This window comes from Haliotis asinina, chromosome 5, assembly GCF_037392515.1.
Source record: "Haliotis asinina isolate JCU_RB_2024 chromosome 5, JCU_Hal_asi_v2, whole genome shotgun sequence".
NCBI classification, from domain to species: domain Eukaryota; kingdom Metazoa; phylum Mollusca; class Gastropoda; order Lepetellida; family Haliotidae; genus Haliotis; species Haliotis asinina.
Genome location: NC_090284.1, coordinates 29915167 through 29942666, shown reverse-complemented (window position 1 = coordinate 29942666; position 27500 = coordinate 29915167). Strand labels below are relative to the sequence as shown.

General features: G+C 41.0%; 1 protein-coding gene and 1 pseudogene across 1 annotated transcript in view; one reads left to right on the top strand and one right to left on the bottom strand.

Annotated features, from left to right (window-relative positions):
- LOC137283499 (kelch-like protein 3) overlaps nucleotides 1–27500 on the top strand; it is a 200517-nt gene that overhangs the window by 50582 nt on the left and 122435 nt on the right. Inside the window, exons 4-5 of the mRNA XM_067815032.1 lie at nucleotides 14945–15120; nucleotides 24721–24817. Coding sequence (XP_067671133.1) covers nucleotides 14945–15120; nucleotides 24721–24817 — 273 coding nt within the window. The remainder of the gene's footprint in view (nucleotides 1–14944; nucleotides 15121–24720; nucleotides 24818–27500) is intronic.
- Nucleotides 2201–4522, bottom strand: LOC137283222 (uncharacterized; annotated as a pseudogene).

Here is a 27500-nt window from a genome sequence, read left to right as displayed (position 1 = left end):
GGTTGGTTGGATTGCTGTTCTGTTCCACACACTGCATGTACACTCGGTGCAATGGCTTCTCAGACAGCTTCTCCACAAAGTACCAACTCTGGGCAGACTTGGTGAAAGACTTCACCTGGTTTACTCCCATCACTGTACCGTCCAGCAGTACATCGCCATCAACAAAATCAACTTCAAATTTCAAATTGTGTCCAACAACCTTGGCACGCTTAAAGTAGCTGTGGAATTCTTTGCTTTCATCATGAGTCTTGACGTGCATCACCAGAGGATCATCTGATAAATAAATATGTGCAAAAGTGCACAATAGAATTCTGTCATGAAGATCTTCCACATTAATCAAACCCCGACCTCCTGAATTGATGGGCATGTATAAACGATTAAGAGAGGAACGAGGGTGGTGTGCTCTGTTATCAGACATGATCCTTCTGGTCAGGCGGTCAAGACCCTGGATGTCTTGTTTTGTCCAATCAACTACTCCAAAGGAATAGGAGAGGACTGGCACAGCAAAAGTATTGGTGGCTTTGACTTTGTTTCGAGCATTTAGCTGGGAGCTGCAGATTTTCTTTAAACGAGATTTATACTCGGCCCGAAGTTTATTATTATTATTTTATTTATATATGACCATATTGACTAGGAGTCTGAGGCCCTTTTGACTTTTTGATGCGGCCCTTTAGACTTTTTGATGCGTCCCTTTTGACTAGGGGTTTGCGGCCCTTTTGACTTTCTTGTGGCCCTTTTGACTTTTTCATTTTGCGGCCCTTTTGTCATGCAGCCCTTTTGACTAGGACCCCTTGGATTGACAGATTATGTCAGTTTGCAAGAATAAAGATTTGTAGCTTCAGCATATACTTATCTCTACATCTGTACAATCCAAGATGGCAGTCAAATGTGAATAACGAACAACAGATATAGCAAACTAAATTTCTTGGTCCCTTGGAGTTCATTCTATCCATGTTCTACTGTATTTAGTTTTGAGCAGAACCTTTGATTCCCTCAAACAAAGGCAAAGTAAAACAACAATTGAAATATAAATGTTTTATGAAAGACTGTCACGTAAACACCATCACATACATTGAAATTGACACTGATGACTCCCAATGTTATGTCAAGTGAAGACTGATTCCATCCAAGGAAAACTGTGATACCTGTGAAGCCTGCAACCACATCGCAGCTTTTTTTATGCACTTGTAGATATGTCTCACAAGGAGGAGGATATCATGCTGGTTAATTACTCAGTGCAAGTGGAACAGACCACAAAAGAGGAAATTGAGTCCCAAGAGGTCACAGATTGCATAAATTGTGTGAAAATGTGGAGCCATGTACATCCAGAAAACGGTCCAGTAGACTTGAAAAACTGTATAATGATGGTAAATGTCCACAGATTTTGTGAACATTCAAGGGAATGTACAACCATTCTTGTTGACAGTACAGAAAGGAAGACTTACAAATAAAAATCCAGCTTCACTTTATCATCTTGTCATATTTATTTGATCGTGTTGACAACATACAGGTACATTTGTACAAGTCTCAATATGGGCAGCTGCTGCCCACAATGACATTGCAACGACACTCAAGATTTGCTGTATATATCCTGTTCAGTCAATGTCACTGATTGATTTACTCAAGTTTAGCTAACATCATGCATCAAGAGATTATCTTGTTATCTTAAATGTTTTAGCAGAATAATTTCAGTGTTTGCTATCTACATCCTCAGGCCTACCAAAGGAAATCGACATGTCTACATTACACAAGATAACTGCATTGTCATGTTATCAGTCACAAAAAAGAGAGAAAAAACCCAGTTAATTGCAACAAGGAGCAAGAAGCTTAAACCATGCCTAACAGTAACATCTATCATTTCAGAGATCAATGACAGTACAACACATTAGTAGATCTTCTTCAACATTAACAAGTGATGGTTGCAAGTAAGATAATGCAGCACAAATTTTCCAAATTAACGCCTACTTTGCAATTGTAATAGGCATTACCAGTACAGTGCACACCCTTTCCATTGACCTCTCTACATCAATTCTAAGATTAGCCACTTGGTCTCCTGTTATTTTTAAATCTGGATCTGTCCCATTATTAATTTCATGCCTCTTAGAATTATCAGATCTGAGCTGAATAAGCCCTTGTCTGCCACAACTGAATCTCCACTGTCACATATATTCAAAATTCCTCATAATTCCACATTGTTCTGTCAAGTGTTCATTAGTAATGCTCCCAGACCACAAATCAGACACAAAAGTGATAATACCAGAAGGGTTTTATTAAATTGTGATTGTGAAGTTTCTGTAAAGATCTCAGTACAGTCAATGATGACTCTGCAATCAGAATATTTAATCTCGAACTTGTTTGGCACTGTCTGCTCACCAACATGTTTTGAAAGCCACGCAATAAGGAACAACAGCTTAACATGTCAGCATGAAATCCAATAATTAGTAATGTTACTGCAGATGGATTTAGAAACTTTAAGTCTATCTCCTAAGTCTTCATTAAGTAGATCTAATTGCAAACGCATGAAAACTGTAAATGCAAGATTTCTTTACATACATTTCAATGTATAAACTGTACAAAATGAAGTTGTTTTCTAAACTGTTACAGTTTGTGTTAATTAGTTTATCCATGGTGGTCCAATAACAAAAACGCTTTGTCAATATTTGAAGTTCATTTCCATTCAAATTATCATTCAAAAGTGTAAATGTTTACATGTGGCCAGTAAATTTCCACTGATCTGTGGCCTTACCCTTCATGTGTAATATCAAAGCTCACAGGTCACATCAGTCAAAGTTCACATCATGACCTCTCCAAAGCTCATGCAATTTTGAGCACATGCTTGTCAGTGTTTATTGGACCTCCAAACTGCCTGGTTGTCACCCAGGAGACTGTCAGCTGAACTATGTACAGACACACATTTGAGTACTGTATCTTTTCATTGCTAGGTTATGCAATGTCTAAATTACATTGAAATTTTTATAGGCCAAAATGTCAATTGGTTAGTGCAAAAACTGTTAACATATTTTACACAATTATTTGCAAATTTGTTGTTAATTTTGCATATTGTGCTCTTGACTCATGCATTCACATATCATTCCAATGAAGTATTTAATTTTATATACTGTGAAATTTGTACATTTTCCAAATTTCATTGAAAGTTATTGTTTGTTGTAGTTTTCTGAACCTCAACTCAACTCATCTGTCAAGTCTGTCTTCTGTCTCAGCCATGTATAAACTGTAATTTCTGAAGTCTGCATAATAAACCCTGTTGATGCGAGTTTTGTGGTCTTGCATTAACAAAAACTATTAAAAACAATTCATCAATAGTCCTCAAAATCTGAGGCCTTCGACTGCTCTCCCCACTACCAGTTCTGTGTGTATGTTCCTCTACATTATTCATTTCATCAAAAAGTGCCTCAAATGTTTTTCTGTTAGAGATACCCGTGCAGAACATACACTTATCATCGGAATGTGATATGTCCTCAAATGCTGTGTCAGGTCTACATACTTGAATCCACACATTTCTAAAAGTCAATATTTCATTGGTTGTGTCAGTCTGACAAGAATCAAATGAAACTGTATTAGTATTGTCGGTCTGCACACTTGAATGAACTTATCCTCTGAATGACTCCTATGTTTGCTCATATTTATTGACACATATGCTTATATGTAATGTACCCATTGGTCCACAGTAGTCGTGGAGCATACTTGAAGCCTGTGGAAAAGATCCACAACATGTGAATACACTGATGTCATTAATAGGAACACTTGAATCATTATCAGAATGTGCATTCTCAGGAAAAGTGATTTCTTCAACGTCTCTTCAGTTACCTGCTAAAAAGGAAGCATGTGATTAATGCCAGAATTTGCTACCTGTTTAGATATGTTCCATACAAATGACTGGTAAAGTAAAACATTTGAATGAATTACACATTAAGTAATGTATGCTGAATAAAACCAGTAATTTTAGAACTTGAACACAGGTTGAAAATGAAACATGATTTACAAAGAGTAGTTTGTCATTTCACATCTTAGATAAAAAATTAACAAACAACCCAATGCAAATATTGTTTCAGCTTTTTGAAAGTGAAAAGAGTATCTTTACATTACTTGATATGTTTAGAGATTTTGATTGCATTTAGTCTGAATAAATATATACAAATGTGTAGATGTTGGGGACCAAGGTTTTTGGAAAAGTAGCTATGGAAAACATTTTTTCTCATCTTGTCACTCAGTAAATCCATATTTCGGGATAAATACAGTCTGCAAACTTTTAGAAGCAATGTATTTGCGATTACTGAAATGTGATGAACATAATCTGTCATTCTTTTCGCTGAACTGAAACTGTTTACTGACAGTTTGTATTTACCATAACCAAGCCTTTTGTAAGATCTTCTTTGCTGGACAGAGGTGAAGTGTGACACTTTTTTCATTCATGATCTTCACACAATAGTTAGATTCTCCTGCAAACACAACAATGGTGTCGATAAGCAGACTTTGAAGTTTTTTCTTTCACTCCATCCATGTCATTGGTAACAGGTCCTCCATTTTGCCTCTCTGGATGTAGGATTGACTACCTTGTTATTGTTTCAGTGAACAAAAGAGTTGCAACGGGGGGAGGGAGTTCATTTTCAAGGGAGATAACAACCCTCACTGAACTGAAATAACAAGCCTTAGCAGCTTTTTTCATGTATAGCTTGGCATGAAATGCATGTGGACCCGTTTTTTTTCCCCCTGGTATGTAATGCAGGGGGATATAGTCGACGCCTCGTCTGGCCATCTGCCCGTCCGTAATCATTTTGTTTCTGGAGCACAACTCAAAAGCCATTCAATATTTTTAGACCAAAATTGATAGATATAATAATCTGAACCTATGGTTGTGCCTTTTGCTATTTACAAATTTTTGGCATTTTTATTTTTTTGGTTTTTCCATGGAACGTTTTGGTGTTAGTCTAATGGTGGGGTGGGTTTGTTTCCGGAGCAGAACTCAAAAACCGTTCAATATTTTTCTGCAAAACTTGGTAGATATATCAATCTGAACCTGATGTGGGGCCTTTTGCTTTCTATCTCCTAACCATGTATGTATTGTGGTATACTACGAACTGGTACCGAGGTCCGCGGACAAGTTGCTGCATCTTGATAGTACCGTCATTTTCCCTGTACATTATCTGTGAATCCTCTCAACTTGCCCCAACAAGCTCTAATGACCTACTTCAGTACTTATTTCCTCCGCTACCGAATACCTGCGTCTACCTCCCAGTCCTTGTTTATTATTTCCTACCTCACAGGCCTTCTTTGTCATTTCCTATTTTAAATATATTTTTTACATACTTATCAGGTAAGAAAGCCAACATTGCCCACTTGAGTGTTGCTTGATCAATTTCTCTCCTAACACAAGTCTACACAAAGTAGAGACGCGAGGTCAACATACGGGTGGTAGGTCACCCAGGTCACGACATGACCTGTACCCGTCATTCCCTTACTACAGACGAGCAAGTCAGGATGTGTTGCTTGGCCGCTCTATCTTGTGTGCATGAATAAAGTAGTGTACGTTGTTTTTTGCACCTTTCTCTCTTTCTACTAGGCCCTCTCTTCTAGTCAGTTTCGGGGGCTTTTAGTCACCTGCGACTAGGAAGATTTCTCTTTAGTTCTTGCTTGTTGTTGGTGGGTCTGCTGACAATTTCACTCGTCAGCTGACGTCCCTCTTGCACGTGTGACACAGGCGTCCCGATTGTGTCTCGGCTTGCGCTTGTGTGGCTCATGTGCTCGAGCCCTTGTCAGACTTTCACTTTCCTCGCTAGCGGATAGGCGGACCTTCCGCCTTGATGGAGAGGCAGAGGACAGGCGAACCCTCCGTTAGTTCTCTTAGCTATCAAACGCCCTCAGCCTCTGTGCGGAGTAGCGGAGGACAGACGGACCATCCGCCTAGGTGGATCCTTCCTTAGGCAGTTCTTCTGTCTTTAGATAGGCAAACCTTCCGTCTGATCGGACCCTTCGCCTGTTACACGTCTCTCCTCCTTGGAGCTTAAACAGACGTCTCCCCTTAGTAGCGAACCCTTTCGTTCGTTCCACCATGGTATTTGCCTCCTTCTGCACTCAGTGCGGCACTCGGAAATCGGCTAAGTGGGACCTCACACCTTGTGTAGGCTTTGCAAGAGCCCCTGCGCCTCGGATAACACTTACGCGCGAGGTCCTATCTGAGCGGGACTTTCGTCAGTACCTGGCAGTACTTAAGAAGAGTGAGTGCTTACCAGAAGAAGGCGTCACCTTCCACAGGTTCGCCCATTTCTTTGGCGTCGTCCAGATGATTGGTGCATCCCTCCCACCTCCGTCCTCCTTCTCCCTCCGTCTCTGAGGAGTTAGTTATTCCCGAGGAGGCAGAGGAGTTCGACACTCAGTCTGAACTGAGTCGGGCTCCATTAGGTATATGCCAGAGAGGAGCGTTTCTCACTCCCATTCCTGCTCTCCTCTTCGGCCTGTCCTGAGGGAGGATGTGGCTGTATCACCGGAGATGAGGAAGGAGAAGGAGAGGAAGAAGGATAAAAATGTGAAGAAGTCTTGTGACAGGGAGAGACTTCTACTTTCAGTTAAAGGGCTAGTGGAATCCATCCTCGACCAACGCCTTGGTCTGTCCAAGCCATCAGGCTCCTCTGAACCCTCCGCTCCACTCCGCTCCGCTCCACTCCGCTCCAGGCGCCTGTTCCCTCTCCTTCTCCCAGGTCCTCCCGTCCTCGGGATTTCATTGACATAAGAGACCCTCCTCGTATTCCCATCCTTCCGGAAGAGGTCGGGGAGGACAGCGACCCTACCCTTCCGGAACCTAACCCTCCAGTCTCTGACTCTGCTTCTAGGCTGGAGGCTATTGCCGAATACACTGGCGTGGTGTTGGCAGAGGTAGAGGACCAACCTTCTGCCGCGTCCAGGGCGAGCGGAGAGTCCTTCTGTCCTGTTCTGACTCGGTTCTCTCCTCTCGGAAGGTTCACCCTCCACACCGCTTCCTCGAAGCAGCTGCTAAGGAATTGAAGAGGCTGTTACCTCCTCCGGACCAGGTCACCTTATCACTCAGCTCCTCTTGGATAAACAGAGGATTAGGCTTCAGGTGGCGAATTCGCCCATTCCACAAGATCCTTCCTCCTTGGAAGCGGACATCTCTCGAGTGGCATCTGCAGGTGTGCCCCACAAGGTGTCAGACAATCACCTCATCCATTTGGACAAGGAGGCTAGATCCATCGTGGGGCTTAGCAACTATGTTGCTCACTCCTGCCAAGCTATGGCCACTTTTGCCAATGGAGGCGGGGATGGAGCAGAGTGAGGAGCCTCTGTATAGGGCATTTGGAGCTTTTTCCGGTGGAGTGGCACAAGTCACCCTATCAGCTGCTAGGATTTCGGCCGCCATTATCAACCTGAGACAGGAAGGCTTCCTGGGGCGTACAAATCTCCCTCTGGAGATTAGGGATTCCCTCCGTCATGCTTCAGTGTCCGCAAACACTTTGTTCGGGGGGGGGGATCCCAGAAGCCCTCTGCACTTGACATGAGATTCAGCAGTAGGATCTAACCAATCGGATCATGGCAAGTGGCGGACCCTCCGCAGGCTCCACCCCCCGCAAGCGTCAGGGAGGTCCTCCAGCGGACCAGTCCACTCCTAGGAAGCAGACGGGGAAGGTGGACTTTCGGTTCGGAGGTCGTGGCCGAGGACCCACAAACCAGTCTAACCAGCTCAGCCAGGCTAACCAGGGTTTCCAAACCCCCACCAAGGGCACTCCCCGGAAATGGACCAAGGGTATGTGGACCCCCAAGAAGAATTGACTCTTGTGCCCACCAGTCTTTCCATCACCTATCCTTCCTCCGCTCGACGGGCCCGTTGGCGGCCGTCTGAGCCTCTTTGTCCCGAACTGGTGTCATCTAGGACTAGACCCGTTTGTGTGTCGGATCCTGGAGCGGGGCTTCCGCATCCCGATCTCCTCTCCGCCCCTCTAGCTAGCTCTCAAGTGGAACGTCAGATGGACTCGCTCAGGTTCCAACTCACCTTAGAACAGGTGGAGTCTGTCATCTCCAAGGTGGCAGTTCATTAAATCCCCCTTCAGGATTTGACTCCCGGGTGCTATTTCCCTGTTTTTGTCAGGTCCAAGTGCAACTCGGGGAAATGGCGGCTGATTCACGACCTGAAGGAGTTCAACTCCTCCTGCCTCGAACAGCCACCATATTTTTGACTCTTGACCATTCCATCAGTCCCTTGTCCCTTGACCTCCAGGATGCGTACCTGCACATCCCAGTTCACTTGGTGACCTCCGTTTCATGCTGGGGGTGCAGGCACTTTCAATGGAATGTCCTTCCGTTCGGGATTTCCTCCGCCCCATGGCTATTCACTCGTGTGATCGTCCAGTTCCTCCATGAACTCCAGGTACAATGGGTTCGCTCACAACCCTTTGCCCTCCATTCTCGAGGCGCAACGGGACCTCGTCATCCACATCCTCCGACGCCGAGGGTGGTTAGTGAACCTGGAGAAGTCGGATCTAGTACCATCACCTCTCTCCAATGCCTAGGCGCCATACTGGATACAAAAGCCTTCAAGGCCTTTGTACCCAAGGAGCAGATGACAAGGCTAGCATCCCTAATGACTCGTGCACTATCACAGCTCTTTTCCCTCAGGCAGTGGCAGCGGATACTGGGCCTCCTGATGTGCGCCAAGGACATGATCGTCAGGGGGAGGCTGATGCTCCCACCCCTTCAGGTGATCCTCAACAAGCACGTCAGGGAGACCCACTGTCTTCACCCTATAACTCTCCCACCTCACCTCAGACACTTTCTCACGTTGTGGCAGGTGGACAACAACGTCCCCAGAGGAGTTCCCCTAAGGATACCTCCCCCGACCAGTCACCTTTTTGTGGACACCTCCACCCAAGGATGGGGCGCTCACTTGGGGTCGGACCAGATGGCAGGTACCTGGTCAGCAGACCAGAAGGACCGACACATCAATGTGCAAAGCCAACTGGCTTGCCATCTGCCACTGGTCCGTTCCCCTCAATCACCAGACCTTACTGGTCCACACGGACAGCTTGGTCGCAGCCTGGACAATCAACTGACAAGGCTCAACCAGAACCACTCCTCTCCTAGACCTGACACTCCGTCTGTTCAAACTGGTAGAGCATCCGCGCAGTTCACATCCCAGGAGCCAAGAACGTCCTGGCAGACGCTCTCTCCCGGCCGGACATGCCTCCTTCAACGAAGTGGCAACTGAACCCGCGGACATTTCAGTCCCTCTGTCTCCAGTTCGGCAGGCCCATGTTGGATCTGTTTGCCTCTAGGCTGAACTGCCAGCTCCCGATTTATGTATCCCCAGTGCCGGACCCAGCGCCCTGGGCCCTCGACGCACTATGATTAGAATGGGAAGGGATGGACGCTTATGCCTTCCCTCCACCAGTGATTCTAGCACAGGTAGTGGCCAAACTTCAGACCACCAAGTCCATCAGACTGCTACTGGTGGCTCCCGTGTGGCCCGCTCGATCCTGCTTCGTTCACCTTCACAGACTTTGTCTGCAGGATCCTATTCAGATCCCTCTCCGGAGGGACTTACTCCTAAGCAAGCCAAGTGGATGCGTTCATGAAAACCCTCAGGTATTCGATCTGCACGTTTGGCTTGTATTCAAAAGGGGCTCTGGAAGAGCGGATACTCCAAGCAAGTAGCCCCTGCCCTGGCTTCCTCACAGAGCTGTACGACTTACAGTGGGGCTCCTTTTCCACCTCCTGTGAGGACCTGCGTGGAGGTGGATTTTGCCACACTGCCCCAGATAGCTGACTATCTGGTTCACCTGCGCAACGTCAGAGGGCTGAAGGCCTCGTCCATTAACACCAATCTGGCAGCTATCATCTCCGTTGTAAGGAAGAGGTCGCCGGGACTGGACATTTTGGTGCTGAGGGAACTAATCAAGTCTTTGCGACAGGCGGAGGGTCGACGCAAGCCGAGGGATCCTGAGTGGGATTTGGCGGTGGTCCTTGAACACCTCAAGTCTGGACGAGGCTCCCCTCCTCGGGGTCATTGTCAAAACCATCTTTATAGTGGCCATGGCCTCAGCGGCCCAAATATCGGAGCTTCACGCTCTTCAGACGGACCTCCTGAGATTTGAGGCCGCAGACGGAGGGTCTGCATCAGCAAAGAACGGGGGCTCCTCACCCTTTGAGTCAGCACGGTGTTCCTCTTCCTTAAAAGGACTACATTCCTCCACCTCTCGATAGGTCCTATGCTGGGGACCTCAGCTCCCCACCTTTGTTTGTGCTAATAAACACTTCCGCTGTTTATCTCCAATCCTTCGGTGTTGTGCTGCCTTTTATCGTGTTGGGATTTCATTCTGGGGTTGCCGTCCGCTTCCAGGCTGCTTAGCGGAGGTGTCTGGGCAGCAGTTCGTGTCCTGCTCACCCTCTAGTGTGGGGACGGATGCTTCCGCAAGGTCGCTCCCTTCAGGGTTTCTTGGTCCTTCTTTAAGTAGAGACACACGGGCGAGGTCTAGCATCTCAGCCCTCCGCCTCTGTGCCATTCTGGGCAATGTTGGCTTTCTTACCTAATAAGTATGTAAAAAATATAACATTTTTTATTAAATGTCATTTTTTATACTTACCTGTATGTTGACCTCGTGTCTCTACTTTGTGTAGAATGTGTTATGAGAGGAATTGATTAAGTGCCACTCAAGCGGGCAATGTAGGCTTTCTACCAGGTAAGTATAAAAAATTACATTTAATAAAAATTGTTATATTATTTAATCCTGTCATTATTCGTATCTCATTTCACCTTAATAAACTGTTATTAATAATATCATTCGTAGATCTAAATATTATAATTATTATAACACTAATCATAATTCCATGGCTATGATAACAATAGTAATTGCATGCCTAAGATAAAATCTTTTAATTTGTAATGTTGATGTCATATTTTGTTTATGAAGTACCTAAGTGGAAATGCATTTAAAGAACACAGAAAGTATATTTACACTAAATCATTAATCAGCCTACCACTGGTTAGAACTTAATTAAGCAATGCATTTCTAATAGCTTTAAGCATATAGATAGTTAATATTTATATTTTCATGATAATTTTATGTGTCCATGACAACTGGATTAACTGTTGGCTCCTTCAAGCCATCTTTGAGCCAGTACTCTTTCTCCACCTTCTTGACATGTTCAATACATGATGCCAGGGTGCAATGTCAATGTCACATATAGCAGTGTTGACATGTGCTTAACATCATTCAGCTTGAATGATTGATTTTTCTGGGCCACTGTACTCAAAGTAGTTGAAAAGCCCTGCCAGGAACCTGTGTTCCAGCTGGCATAACCCAAAGGGCCATTGAGACATGCAAACCTCCCCACCACGACAAATGTTTGATTGTCGATTGTTTGAAACGCTTGAACATCAAGACATATACAAATTTACATTATGGGGTTTGTAACTTTCCAGGTTACATCTCATGACACTACTACTACATAATTACAATATTATTAAACAACTACTTAATTGTGTGGTAAAAATTGTGTGGTATTACGTGGGGCCCACGTGCAGAAGAAACTACCGAAACTGAAGACACCGTACGAAACCGCTCAAGACACTTTTTAGGCACACAGTATGGTCACGTGATGCTACGGTGTATAATAGGCCACAGTGTACAGACAATACTATTATTTAGCAATACAGGGTACATAAAGGCATGATGCACGAACATTGACAATTTTTACAGATGTTGTGTGTGAGGTTAATATTTCTTATTATAGTTCTTTCTCAAAGTGGGGTAGGCTGGACAGTCACAAAGAAAATATTTGTCATCAATCATACATTCTACATATTGTATGGTCTTTTTTTATTCCAGTATATCTGTTTCTATGAACAAATCATGGGATGAGCAATGAAATTTTACAAGTATGATTCTGTATTTCTTAACATTCAGAGATGATAAATAGGTTTCATTATAGATTGTTTAAACATTTTGGATACAGGTCATAGTGAGGCCAATTCTGGAGATGCATATCTTGTAACTTTTGTGTCGTGTATGAGAAAATCTGGATGGGAGTCAGTGCCCTGTTCTAGCCTTATATGACTGAAACCAGGAGAAAATATATTCACTAGCAAAAGTTTAACAATATCGGTAATAACTAGCATGTGACATCGTACAAACACACCAAATTGATCTGTACAAAACGCAAGTGCATCCTTTGGGCTACACTGCATGTGATTTAACTTGCAGTAATTCAGTCTTTAAAATCATTTTGAAAACAATTGCACACATCCGAACTGATTACTGTCCTGTATATGATTACTATCAGATAAAAAAAAACATTTCACAAGATTCTAACACAATGGGGCATCACAGGGGAATGTCAGAAATGACACTATTGAAATGCTGAGGGCTGGGATGAACTTATGACAGGTGGCCAGATATTTTCAGGTCCACCATAGTTACATTTTATGTCTACAGAGTTGCCAGTGCACCAGATCCTGCTCAATGTCTCCATCATAATCAGGAGATAACTTTATATGGCAGGACAGCAAACTGAAGGCTGACATACTTGATACTATAAGTTATCACATCGTGTCTCGGGAAATATGGGGTTTTATCAGTCCCGAGTAAGGTTGTATTATACAACCTTATGAGGGAATACAACCCTACGAGGGACTGATAAAACCCTGTATTTCCCTCGACACGATGTGATAACACATTTATCTAGCTGAATGTTTTCACTAAATCAAAACAAAACAACACGCATCGAATCGACTTGCTGCCATGTTGACACCAGCTGATTGTTTGACCTCAATACACCGTATGTTACTTAAGGCTTGTCGATGCACGCTTTTCTCACTTCTCGCGTCGTCACCGAGGCGTAGCGGAAGGATATGACTTTCGCAGCGGGAGTATACTCCCGCTGGCGGATCATGATGGATGTACATGGTATTTTATCAGAGTCACGTGGACCAATCAAAACTCGACATTCCTACATGAGGCTAGATAATGACCTTTATTGTTTGCATGGGTGAATTTCACCGACCCAGTCTCTAACTTTATAGTGCACTGGCTTTCCTCTTCGTTTTGACGCCACAACTGTTTCTTTAAGTTTTGTTATGAAAAAATGGTCAAAGCAAAGTGTGAAACGATGCAGTGATTCATATCCTCATTTCTATTTTTTCTGTGGATGGTTTCATTGGTTGTTGCTAAACTTTTCTTACTGAGTATAATCAATTTTTAACATCTGTGACCCAATTACCTTTTCCATTTCTTTCAAACAAAATCATAAAAATGGAAAATCTTAAACAAGTAATTTACTACTTTCAAAGTTATTGTCAGTCAGACAGTCAGAATGATTATTTCAAAGGATATTTTTGCTGAGATGGGGAGACTGAAGTACTGGTTGTTATTATATGCACTAGTATTTTCTTTGCTTGTATTGATGCATATCTGACATGTAAGGACCATGGTAGGTGGTTTGTGAAATAAATAAGAATTTGTAGGATCTAGTTATTCTGACATTTCACCTTTGTAATACCATTTCTCCTTGCAGCAAGTGTACCTCCACTGTTCAATCAATTATTTTAGTTTTATCTTTATTTACTGTTTGTTTTCATTTTGCGTGCTTCTGTATTGCTGCTTGTAGTCCACAAATAGTTTTAGAGAAAAAGAATGATACCATCAGCAAATAATAAAAGATATAGTTGTACTGTATCTTCATGTAACTGAATACCATTTGAACAAGTTCTCATGAATCTGTAGTGTTAGTTCACTGAAAGAGAATAAAAATAAACAAGGGCTCAAGATACAACCTATTCTTACTTATATTTAGCTCTCATAGGTGTCAGATTTATTATTGTTTCTAACACACATCTTTACCTTGTCATAGATACTTCTTAAAAGTATCATTTTACTGCTTAGGGAGTGATTATCTGGAAGATTCTACAATTTTTCTATGTGAACATTACAAAAAGAAAAGAATTTGGTACATTTCTTAAACAGTATTTCTGTATCAGTGACAAATATGTAATCATTGGCAGGTCCTGTGTACAGAATTCAGATCATGAATCAGTTGAAGTTAAGTTCGGACAGTCTATGGATGGGTAAACGTGTTTGATAGCTTGACTCAAGAGAGTCTGTAGGACTTCCATCCTACCCAAGCATCTTCTCTAGCTCTCCAACCCTCAGGACCATTTTCCAACATACCATGTATGTCTCACCATGTAAGAATCTACATCAAAACGTTACTCAATGCAATAAAGAAGAAGTTGTAATCCATAAAGTTGTATGTTTCATCAATGCTATGAATGTTTTTTAGTTCTCATCTATACATTTCTGTAATTGCAAAAATTACAGTATCATATATAAACAGTCCAATGAAGGTCTTTTAAGTTATTGGTTGAACAAACAAGCAAACAAGTGTTTCAACTGGTAGTTAAGGACCTAGGTTGTCTGTTGATAGACCTGTTTGCAACAAATAGATAACTACTTTCATATCTCACTGGCATGAACCATCAATGTGCTTCCAGTATCCTGGAAAGTTCTCGTACATATTCCCATCATCACTCCTCATTCTAAAAGCCTTACAAAAGTTTGTGCTGACAAGGATCTGAAACTGAATTTTGTCATGCCTTACTGGCCATCAAAAACGTGTTTGATGGCAACTGCAGGAAAACCAAATCTAAAGCTTCCAAACTGGCCAAATCTTCTGCATTCCCATTAAAGACATGCTCATTCTTCTTGTATCAAAATCAGTAATTTAGGTCAGGAGATTATCGAGGATGAATGCAGCTCTAAATAATTCTTTCATGGCGAATAATTTCCAGTTTAGCTTATATCAACCACTGGTTTGTATGATTAAGAATGGGCCATATCCAGATGACAAGTATACAACTGGTATATTGAGCCCTAACTGCAATATAAATTGACGTTAATGACACATCTCTTTATGTTTTCAGACTCTACTGCCAGCAGCCAACATCCTGCAGATGACTGAAGTGCGAGAAGCATGCTGTGAGTTCCTGCAGGCACAGCTACATCCTTCCAACTCACTGGGCATACGTGACTTTGCTGATCTTCATGCATGCACAGATCTAAATAACTATGCTCAGACCTACACAGAGCAACACTTCACGTGAGTACAACACTTCATAAGGCCCCTCATCGATGTATAGTGAGCACAATGGTGACAGGAATGTGCCTGTCACTGAGCTTATCATGATTATATTCAAACATTTTAAAAAGTACAGATTTCTGTGTTTAATTTGTCTTTGTGGCTTCTATTAAATAAAAATATCACAGCCTTCATGTATTTTTGGCAGTATATATGATGAGGGTACGAGATCACTTTTGACAAATGCCTCTGTAAAGCTTTATCTGTTTATTTATATAATATTTTGCGAGTTCTAATTTTAGTCATGTTTCAGTGCTTTACGATGTAATTTGCGAGGTGCAAACTTAAACACCAGCCCCCACCAACCCTGACACTGTTATTTCAATGCTTAGCATTATAGGTGCGGCTACAATGGTGGTCAACAACCTGACACCTATCGCTTCTTATCCCATGCTGGTTGCGTTAAGGGTGGTTTTGACCCCATTGCAGAAATTGTAAGCTCTATGGCATTTCTTACATAATGCTGTCCATATGCCGCAGTCTTGTCCTAGCTGCTGTTTTGTCACAAAACTGTCTCAAATGAAATTCGTCTACAGTGTTTCCTGTGTTTTTGCTACTTCATCTACCACTGGGTACAGTTCCATACTGTGTTTATATGTTATATATTATAAGATAAATTTGATTGTTTTTGAGTTAATTTTTCATCAATGTATTTGAGGTTTATAAGACTTATATTATCGTTCAGGAAAATATGTGAGGCTCTTATGGGGGAATCTAGGACTAAAGCACAGACCCCATCGAGTTGTACTAATGGTGTCAGCCCTAGCTGTATGAAAACATTGGTATTTGTGTCTTTCTTCCCAGAATATTTACAACCCAAATAAAGGGTCTGAACCATTATGATAGTATCCGAGACAGACTTCTGTGATGAATGTGGTATCTGATTTGATAATCACAAAATCGTGTTGGTAGCTGGGTAATTCGAACTTTAAGAATGAACCACAGGAGATTGAAGCTAACATGTTGCCAGTGTGACCTGGTATTCATGTAACTTGTATGGAATCAGTTCGAATGAAAGATGCCAGAATGATCCTGTTGTTCTTAATTTCAGAGATATAACCATTTTTATGTGAATTTTTGTGATTTATCATTTTTCCATGGAAGCGATTCAGACTTGGTCTAAATAGGGAGGGATAAGCTTTGTTTCCGGAGCACAACGCGAAAACTTCTTCATGTATCTTTCAGCAAAACTTGCCAGATATGTGAGACAGACCCCAAAGTGGTGCCTTCTGCTATTCACAGATTTTTCTGATTTATCATTTTCCCAGTTTCCATGGAAATGATTCAGTCTCAAAATAGAGGGATGGGCTATTTAATATCTTTCAGCAAAACTTGACAGATATTTGATGCAGACCACAAAGTGGTGCCCTTTTGCTATTTACAAAGTTTTTATTATCCCCCCCTGCCTTTTGCTATTTACAAAGTTTTTATTATCCCCCTGGCGTGTAATCCTAGGGGTTATAGTCGACGCCTCAGTCTGTCTGTCCGTCCGTCCTCCCGTCCATACTCATTTTGTTTACGGAGCAGAACTAAAAAAATGTTCAATATTTTTAGACCAAAATGGATAGATGTAATAATCTGAACCTATAGTTGTGCCTTTTGCTTTTTGCAGATTTTTGGCATTTTTTTTTTTTTTTTTTTTTTTTCAATGAAACCTTTTGGTGTTAGTCTGATGGTGGGATAGGTTTTGTTTCCGAAGCAGAAATAAAAAACAATTCAATATTTTTCCGCAAAACTTGGTAAATATATCAATCAGAACCTGACATGGTGCCTTTTGCTTTTTTGCCTTTTCGTGATTTATTATCTTCTCGGGCACCGGTGAAGGACCACCTCCTCGTGGTGGGTGCTAGGTAATGCTATGAGCCGTTCACCCCTGTTGTGGACCCGTGGGGATATTTGGTCCTCCAACCCGTTTGCTGTGGGTTGCAGCCCTGAGTTGGTGGAGGAAGGGATCCTGGTTGTTGAGGGTAACAGGGGACTGGAACTGTGTTTCTGTTGCTCAACACAATAACTTTGGCCCTGACTTCACCTAGACAGGTGATTGAATGGCCCCAGTTCAACCAATCTGCTGGTCACGCCAAGCCTTGTGCATAGTGATTATATTTGCCCAGTCACCTATCATTTTTGGTCTTGCACATTTTGATTTGTACTGTTTAAATTATTGATAACTTTAAATTTGTATGTTCTATCATGTAATATAATTAAATTGCCTAGATTCCTGTGCCAGAAGGCCAATCTGCTAATGTTGACCTCCAAATTCAGCACATGTCCAATATCTTGTCATGGGCATAACCACCCTGGCATTTAATTTGGTATACAAATGTTGCTATTCGTGTCATACTCCCTTGACTATATTATCCTTGTATCCCTGTTGTCAGCATCTAGCATACCCGATGCTATTTGACAACGTCCTTGTTGACACTCCATGGTGGCTGGAGAGCATGGACGCCGAATTATTTTCCTTCCATCATGACACAACAACAAGCTGGTTCATCTCGTCACGAAAAGAAAAGACGTTTTGACAAAATAGATCTCACCACAGATCAAATTCAGAAAAATATGGACTCATGGGCTTGGTTTCATGTGATAGAAGCTGCAGATTTTCTTCCTCTCAAACTCAATCCTTTTGCCATTTCAAAGGCTTTATCTGGTATATGCGGAGAGGTGAAAATGTTACTCGTCTCCGTAGTGGCTCACTTTTGGTGGAATATTTACGAAAACAACACTCTCTAAATTTGTTATCCATCATAACATTTGCAAATATAGAGGTTCGTGTTTCTATACATAAAACATTCACCTCTTGCCATGGCACTATCCATGACAGGGCACATTGCCTTGCTGATATGTCTGAGGACTTTAGAGTTACAGGATCAGGGAGTTTCAGCACTGAAATGGTTCACCTTTAAGAAAGAGGAAATTATTACAAAAAACAATACCTGTCTCTTGACCTTTTCTTGCTCTTCACTTCAAACATCTATCAAAGCAGGTTACTTCAGTATCGGGGTGGTTCTGTATATCCCCAATCCACTCCAATGTTACAAATGGCAGCATTTTGAACATGGCTCACAGTTGTGCCGGAACTCTGTCGTATGTTATCGTTGTGGCGATTTTCATGGCGGTCCGACTGCGAGAAAAATTACAAGTGTGCAAACTGTAATGGTGCACATCCTGCTTCTTCCAAATCCTGGCATGTTCCCGTGTGAATCACAGATTTTAAAACCTAAATGCATGAAAAATGTCTAGTACATGGATGCCAAAAAAAATGCTAAATCAAACCTCTACTCCTGCAAACATTACCTATGCTACGGCAGCTCTGTGGTAGTGTCCTCTACTGCATCTCAGACTGACTTGTCTTGTGTCAAGTCAGCAACACCCGTCTCTTCAGTTTCAGCCACTATACCTACTGCCACCGTTATTCAATCTACATCTTGTTCTCAGACTGATGAAACTGAATCCGAGACATCACAAACGACTGTTTTGCAACCAGCCATTGATAAATCTAAAAAGTAGAATGGAAAAAGAATTAATAGGAATAAACTACCTGTTGTCCCAATAGTTCCAGAGGTTCCTCTTGAAAACTAATTTGGGCCTCTAGCTATGGAGGTGACTCCATCCTCACAGGATAGGCGGAAAAGCATAACCTCTTCACATTCACGAGAGAGATCACCAACTAAGACGCCATGACTCAGTTGTCTACATGAATGCATTGGAATTGCAGAGGATTAAAAAATAACTTCAGTGAGATACAATTGCTGATACAAGATTTTCAACCATCAGCCATATGTCTACAAGAGACATTAAAAATCTACAGATAACTTCACTTTACGACAACACAGAGATTATCATTCCTTTTCTCCCCCAGGAGATAGACCAACTGGAGGTGCTTCTATCTTAGTATGGTAGGGTATAATACACAGCCTTGTTCCACTTAGTACCAATCTTCTAACTGTAGGTGTTCAACTTACCCTGCATATTGCATTGACTCTGTGCAGCTTGTATATCCCTCCGTCTTCTAATATCAGAGTCAGATCTTCAAAATCAATATGATCAACTTCCAAAGTCATTTATCATCATGGGTGACCTTAACGGACACAGTCCGCTTTAGGGAAGTGCCCACACTAATACTAAAGGTAAAATCCATAAGGAATTCATATCTGATAATAATTTATGCATTTTCAACAATTCAGCCACTTATCTGCATCCAGCTATGGGAACATATTCTTCCCTGGATCTGTCACTTACCGATTCGAACTTGTATACTGAATTTGAGTGGACGCTCTATGATGACCTCTGTGGGAGTGATCACTTCTCCACCATTCTCAAAACAAGCAACCCTGGTGATGATCCACCTGTCTCAAGAAGGAACGTCCCAAGGGCAGATTGGTCATTATATGCAATGCTGTGTGTTGAATCCTTGAAGCATGATCTTTTCAGGAACACTCAAGATCCTGTACAGTTGTTTTCAGATTTACTAAATGACATGGCAGAACAATTCCACAGTCCTCTGCAACTCCACACATTCGCAAACCATGCCTTAATAATGAGTGTAGACAGGCAAGAAAAAGTAGGAAGAAATCTGAAAAAAAATATTCTCGCAAACATACGACAATCCATAATTTAAACAAAGTTAAAATCTTCAATGCCAAGGCGAGACATGCCTTTAAACTGAATAAGCGTCAGTCTTGGAGGAACTATATTTCCCTAATAAATTCTCGCACACCAATTTCAAAGGTGTGGAAAATGATCCAAAGGATAAAAGGTAAAGGATCAAAATCTACTGTTCAACATCTGGAGGATGGTGATAATGTATTAACTAATAAAGATGACAGCAAATAAAGTTGATGAAACACTTGCCAAACATTCTTCATCATCTAATTATGTTCCTGAGTTTCAAAAGTATCAGAAACAACAGGAGCAGAAAAGAATCAATTTTAACTCAGACAACGGTGAAGGTTATAACGAATTATTTTCGTTACATGAGCTCCATACCGCCCTTGAGCAAGCTCATGATACAGCAACAGGGGCTGATAACATACACTATCAGCTTTTGAAGCATTTGCTTGAATCATGTTTAGAAATCCTTTTAGAAATTTTTGATCAAATATGGACTTCAGGTCATTTCCCACCTTCCTGGCATAATGCCATTGTAGTTCCTATTCTGAAGCCTTGCCGTGATCATACTGATCCGTCTAACTACAGACGAATCTCTTTAACAAGTTGTGTCTGTAAAACCATGGAGCGAATGGTAAACAATAGATTAACATGGTATCTTGAAACCAAAAGTCTTAAAACAAATATTCAGTGTGTTTCAGGAAAAAATCGTAGTACCACTGATCATCTGATACGACTAGAATCCTTTGTCGAAAAATGCTCTGGTACATAAACAACATGCAGTATCGATCTTCTTTGATCTCGAGAAAGCATACGATACAACCTGGAAGCATGGCATTTTAAAGGATTTACATGACTTCAGTTTAAGGGGTCGTTTACCTCTTTTTTATATCACAGTTTTTAAAAGAAAGGCAGTTTCAAGTCTGAATGGGTTCAATCCTGTCTGACCATTATAATCAGGATCAGGGTGTTCCACAAGGCATTATTTTGTCTGTAACACTTTTTAGTATCAAGATTTTAGTATCAAGATCAATTTTATTTTTATCCAAGGTTTTGAATGATTCCTTTGATGGATCACTTTTTGTGGATGATTTTAATATTTCTTGTTGAGGTAAAAATATGCATGCTATTTAGCCGCAACTGCAGTTGTGCTTAAATAAAATAAATATGTGCTATCTTGAAAACAGCTTCAAATTTTCTAAGTTGAAAACCTATTGTATACATTTCAGTAGAAAATACAAACCACATAAAGACCCTGAACTGTTTTTAAATGGCACTCCCATCAAAGTTGTTAAGGAGATCAAGTTCTTGGGTCTGATTTTCGACTCACATATAACTTTCCTCCCCCATATCAAATCCCTAAAAACTAAATGCCTGAAGGTGCTGGATTTATTAAAAGTCGTTTCTAATTCAAAGTGGGGAGGGGATCAACTATCCTCCTTCACCTATGTAGATCACTGGTCCGCTGAAAACTTGATTATGGCTCCATCGTATATGGTGGAGCCTGCAAAAGCAGCCTGAAACTTTTAGATTCTGTCCACCATGAAGGCCTGAGACTTTGTCTTGGATCCTTCAGAACTTTTCATGTTGACAGTCTCTATATCGAGGCAGATGAACCATGTCTTTCCCAATGCCGTATAAAATTATCCTTACAATATATTACAAAGTTACATTCTAACAAGTCTAATCCTGCATTCCACTGTCTCTTTAATCCTCTTTATGAAGGTTTGTGCAACAAGAAATCTTCTCTTGTTCCACCTCTTGGGCACAGAATTAAGCCATTTCTTGCTGCTGGCGGCATTGAGCTGGAAAATATAGCCCCATCCCGACTTCTTTCTTCTCCTCCCTGGCAATTGGTTAGGCCACAAGTTTACATAACATTACTACATTTAAAAAATCATTAGCGAATGAAATACAGTATAAACAACAATATAGTCAATTAAAACATAAATATAACCATTATAAATCATTATTTAAAGATGGGTCCAAGGACGGTGGCGCAGTGGCTTGTGCCACTGTCATTGGATCCAGAGCAATATCTTCTAGATTACCAGAAAACAGCTCTATTTTTACAGCTGAAGCTAACGCCATATTAACAGCTCTTAAATATGCTCAAAGACACCCTAAACATAAACAGTATATAATCTATTCAGGTTATCTTTCTTGCCTTCAGGCTATAAAAAATATTTCTTGGAAACATGCCCTTATAAGTTAAATCATTGAATTGTATAATGATCTTGCTGCTGGCCAGTACGACAATGTCTTTTGTTGGTTACCCAGCCACGAAGGCATTTCTGGTAACACGATGGCCGATCAAAGCAGCACTCAGCAAATCTGTCACAACACTTCTTATTCCATACTTTGATTGTAATGTCCGAAGCTCGGGCATCACAAACATTATCTCTTTATTTTCTAAGTGTTTGTCATAAGAGGCGGTTAACAGGATCGGGTGGTCAGGTTGACACATGTCATCGGTTCCCAACTGCGCAGATCGATGCTCATGTTGTTGGTCACTGGATTGTCTGGTCCAGACTCGATTATTCACAGACCACCCCCATATAGTTGGAATATTGCTGAGTGCTGCGTAAAACTAAATTTACTCACTCACTTTATTTTCTAAGAGCAAAAGAGTAAGAAGCTGTAAGAGTAAGAACAAATACAAATCATGTTTTGACAGTAAAGTTGGAATCCAGATTGGACGCATGCAGTGCTAACAATCAGTCATCATAACTACGAAGAATCCAGAATATTAAAATATTACAACATCTCTCCAGAAGAACTGTTAGTTGTTGACAGTTAAAAATCTAAGATTTGATATGAGAGTTCCTATTCACAACATACACGAGTAGCCAGATACAGACCATATGCTTTTTCAACAACAATATTTTACACAAAAATAAAGATTGTCATGACATAAACAAGGGCTGAAAAGTTACATTGATGACTTACGCATGATATAAAACATAAACACTTACATTTTGGTTCACCCGTGAAGGTTCCGGGGTAGAATAGGCCTTTAGCAATCCATGCTTGCCATAAAAGGCGACTGTGCTTGTCGTAAGAGGCGACTAATGGGATCGGGTGGTCAGCCTCGCTGACTTGCTTGACAGATGTCATCGGTTCCCAATTGCACAGATCGATGCTCATGTTCTTGATCACTGGATTGTCTGGTCCAGACACGATTATTCACAGACCGCCGTCATATAGCTTGAATATTGCTGAGTGCGGCGTAAAACTAAACTCACTCACTCACTCACATTTTGGTTCCTCAGCATTGCCCTGACTGGGAACAAAGTAAATAAAAACGGCCCTCATACAACCCTGTTACCATGTAACAGCACACTGATTACAAAGCTAGCATTAGAACTTACACCAGTGATCTGATGCAGAAGAAGTAGGACACCCAAGTAGGTGTAAATAAATTATATGAAATAAAATTGTATATTGGTTATGCCTACTTGGGCTGTCAGTCCAGATTTGATGCAGTTGTTTTATGACGATGTATTGGCCATACAAGATATACTCATGCATACCTGTTAAAAGGTGAGGATCTTCCATTTTGTGTCCCTTGTGATGAGTCACGTTCAAGCATATCCTGCTTGACACTGTTGAATTCTCCATCCAAAGGATAAGTATTTTATTGTAAAAACCATTAAGAATGTTTTTAACACAGTCAGTGCTCATTTAATTATTGGTTTTTGAAAGGCAATTGATTTCATTGTTGAATTTTGAGTAATATGTTCTGTAGATAGATGCGTTTTAATATTGGCAGTTCAGATTAGTAACTGGAATTGTTAGTAGCTGTATCGTCAAAGGGGGTTGAAGTATTGTGAAATGATTGTCCTCCTAGGGTACATAAGTCCCAAAACTTTCAAGTCAATGTAAACTTACCAGGCTTTTCAAACACAGTAGTTTTGTTGTATTAATTTTGGTGAGCATTCCGTACACTCGCCGGCAGCTGAAGGGATGGTGTAAATCCAACTAGGGTCTATGACGGTAGCAAAGGTACTGTAAGTCCCCATGGTCCCTAGTGTGGTGATCAACTTTCAGTTGTTGGTGATTTATAGCCTGTTTTCATACTGTATTGTCCATATAATGACATTAGTTTTAACTTTCTACGCTAGTTTTAATGCTAATTGTGATATTCTAGTTCTTTTACTGTCCTTTGTCGACACGTTTTTATAATACACATATATTCCATTTCAGTGTTAAATGTTCACGTCAGGATATGGCGGAAATATTTTCGATGTGACATTAAATATCAACTCACACACTCACCATTATTTTCTTGGTTTCCATGGAACCGTTTCAGACTCAAAAGTGAGAGGTGTGTTTCGTTTCTAGAGCAGAACTCAAAAACTTTTTAATATCCGTCAGCAAAACTTGGTAGATATGTGTAGCAGACCCCAAAGTGGTGCTTCTTTCTATTTACAGGTTTTTGTGATTAATCATTATCTGGGTTTCCATACAAACGTTTCGGACTTAGTCTCAAAATAGAGGGATGGGCTTCATTTCTGGAGCACAACTTAAAAACCATTTGATATATTTCAACAGATCATGGCAGATATATGAGACAGATCTTGAAGTTGTACCTTTTGCTGTTTACAGATATATGGCATTTATTTTCTCTATTATTTCCATGGAAACAATTCAGACAGTCTAAGAAAACATTAAGTAACTGTCAGGTGATTTGTCCTTTCAAATATGTGAGGGCCGGGGGGATATGTCATCTTTTGATGACTCTTGTTTCACGGCATCGTCCAGTGACCCGACTCAACACCTTGGACCACGGTCTCATGATACTCTTGTGTTCGACAGAAGGCAGGAAGTGAATAGAGTTGATTTTTTTATGGGACATATGTCCTTTGAAGGTAGTGTTTCCATGTTTAATAAAAACCTATCATATATATGTTTGTCAAAGTATATATAAATTTCTTTTGTTTTCTTTAGTGAGGTGGTGCACTATGATGAGTTTCTCTCTCTGTCTGAGAACCAGGTAGCTCGACTAATCTCCAGTGACAGGCTCACAGTTACTTCAGAAGAACAGGTAATGTGGCTAGCATTTTATTCTTGTGCATGAAGTGTGTCTGTAATAGATAAATCACAAGAGAATTGACTTCGATATTCCTCATGGGTGTTCTGAATAGATCTTCCTTGTGCTAAAGTTGTCCCATGAAATTGCAATTGTGGATGTGCAAGGTCAGAGTACAAATGGTACACAAATCATGCAAGATGAGGGGTGGTCTATTAGCTACCATATTTTCTTCAGTATAGTAGGTATTTTCCCCAGTGACCAGAATGCATATTACATCAGAATACAACGTCAACAATCCATTAATAAGTTTGAAACTGAATCATGTAATGACACTGTTTGGGTTTTTATCCCCCGACATGTAATAGTCGCATATAGTCGCCGCCTCGTCTGTCCGTCCATCTGTAATCATTTTGTTTCCGGAAGAAACTCAAAAAAACATTCAATATTTTTCTGCAAAACTTGGTAGATATATCAATCAGAAGCTAAAGTGGTGCCTTTTTCTATTTACAGATTTTTATGATTTCTTATTTTCTCGGTTTCCATGGACACGTTTCAGACTTAGTCTCAAAATGGAGGGATTTGATTCGTTTCCAGAGGCCAACTCGAAAACCATTTCATATCTTTCAACAGATCTTGAAATGGTGACGTTTCTCTGATTACAAATATATGGCATTTATATTTTACATGAATTCCATGGAAACAATTCAAACATAGTCTTTAAAAAACATTAAGTAACTGTCAGATGAGTTGCCCTTTCAACTATGTGGGACTGGGGGGGGGATATGTCATCTTCTTGTTAAAGAATGCTCGTTGAGTGTGTTGATTTGTTTTTAATCCATTTTTATCCCCACGGCATGTAATACATTGGGGGGGAACAAGGTCGACTCCTCGTCTTCTGTCCATCTGTCAGTCCGTATGTAATCGTTTTGTTTCCAGCACATAACTCCAAAACCATTCAATATTTTTCAACAAAAATTGGCACACATATCAAACAGCACCTAACATGGTGCCCTTTGATATTTCCAGATTTTTTCACCTTTATGTTTATCCTGCCAGCATGTAATGCGGGGGATATAGCCATGGACTTGTCTGGTTGTCTGTCCATCAGTGATCATTTTGTTTTCCGGAACTTAAAGACTGTTCAGTATTTTTTGACCAAAATTGGGAGCTATAACAAACTGAGCCTAAGGTTGAGCCTTTTGCTATTTACAGATTTTTGGCTTTTTTATTTTTCTTGATTTCCATGGAATGTTTTGGTCTTAGTCTAAAGGTGGGGTGTGCTTCGTTTTCGGAGCATAACTCAAGAAACATTCAATATTTTTGTGGAAAACTTGGTTGATACCAGTTTAATAACAGTGAGATCATCCAAGCTGGCTATACCCTCCCAGTGAACTCCACTGACATAATGGCTATCAAGCAGAGGATGACATACAATAGGGACAAGCTGCTGTCATTTAGACCTGGCAGCCCAGTTGACTAAAAAAACAACACACCTAATGTAACACCCTGCAAGCTCCCATGGTCTGTCTACAGCACAGTCAGACAAATGGGTCTGTGTGTTAGGAACAAGGCAGAGAGGGGTTGAAGAGGTGGCCGCAACAAAGTACGAAAGTTTTTTTCAGTCATCGACTTCCCAATCAACCATGCTCAGTCAAAGGGGCATCAACAAATCAAATTTGATAATTGTTCATCCAAAGCCTGCTTGTAAGTTCATTCATGTTGCCCCATTTAACTCTCAGTCAGTGAGAAACAAAACCAAAGGCATTGCAGTCTTAATCTTAGATGAAAATCTGGATATGCTGTTTCTGACTGAAACATGGTTGTATGATAGTGGTGATGAGGGGCTAGAATCTGATATGATACCAGATGGCTATTCATTTAAACATGTAGCCCGGACAGGAAGGGGCGGTGGTGTTTGCTGTGATCCATAGAAACAGTTTATGTGTGCAGTCAGGTGCATCTCTCGATGTTTATGCATCCCCCTTTGAACATCTCAATATCAAGATATCATCTTTCAATACAACCGTAAGGGCTGTATGTCTATATCGCCCACTACCTTCTGTCAGAAACAAGCTTAGTCATTCTGATTTCTACAATTGTCTTGCTTGTCTTTGGGCATCTTCATGAAAGGAAAACATTATTTATGTTGGAGATTTCAATGTGCACTTTGATGATAACAAGAAATCAGATGTGCTGAAAGTAAAATCACTTTTGTCTTCCCATGGTCCTAAACAGTACATTTGCCAACCAACCCACATATCAGATCATATATTAGATTAGCTTGTAACAAACTTATATCTGTCCACCATGCTGTGTAACTGACCACCGTGCTATGTTTGCTGTGTTGAATATGGAGAAATCAATCTGATCATGCAGAAATCTTAAAACTATTGATAAAGATGTATTTTCCTCCAACCTGTCTCAGATCATCACGTCTGAGTCCAATATGGGTGATGCAACTGGCTTGATTCAACTATACAACACCGCTCTCCGTACAGTGCTGGATAAACATACTCCAGTGAAACAGGGAACATTCATGCGCAAACCAGGATGTGCTTTGTTTTATGAGGCTGTACATGAAGTCAAACGTCTCAGGTGCCTTGCTGAACGGAATCGGAGGAAAACTAAACTAATTGTACACACTCAGATATATCAGTTACTTCGAAATATGGTCTCAAAGACAATAGAACAGTAA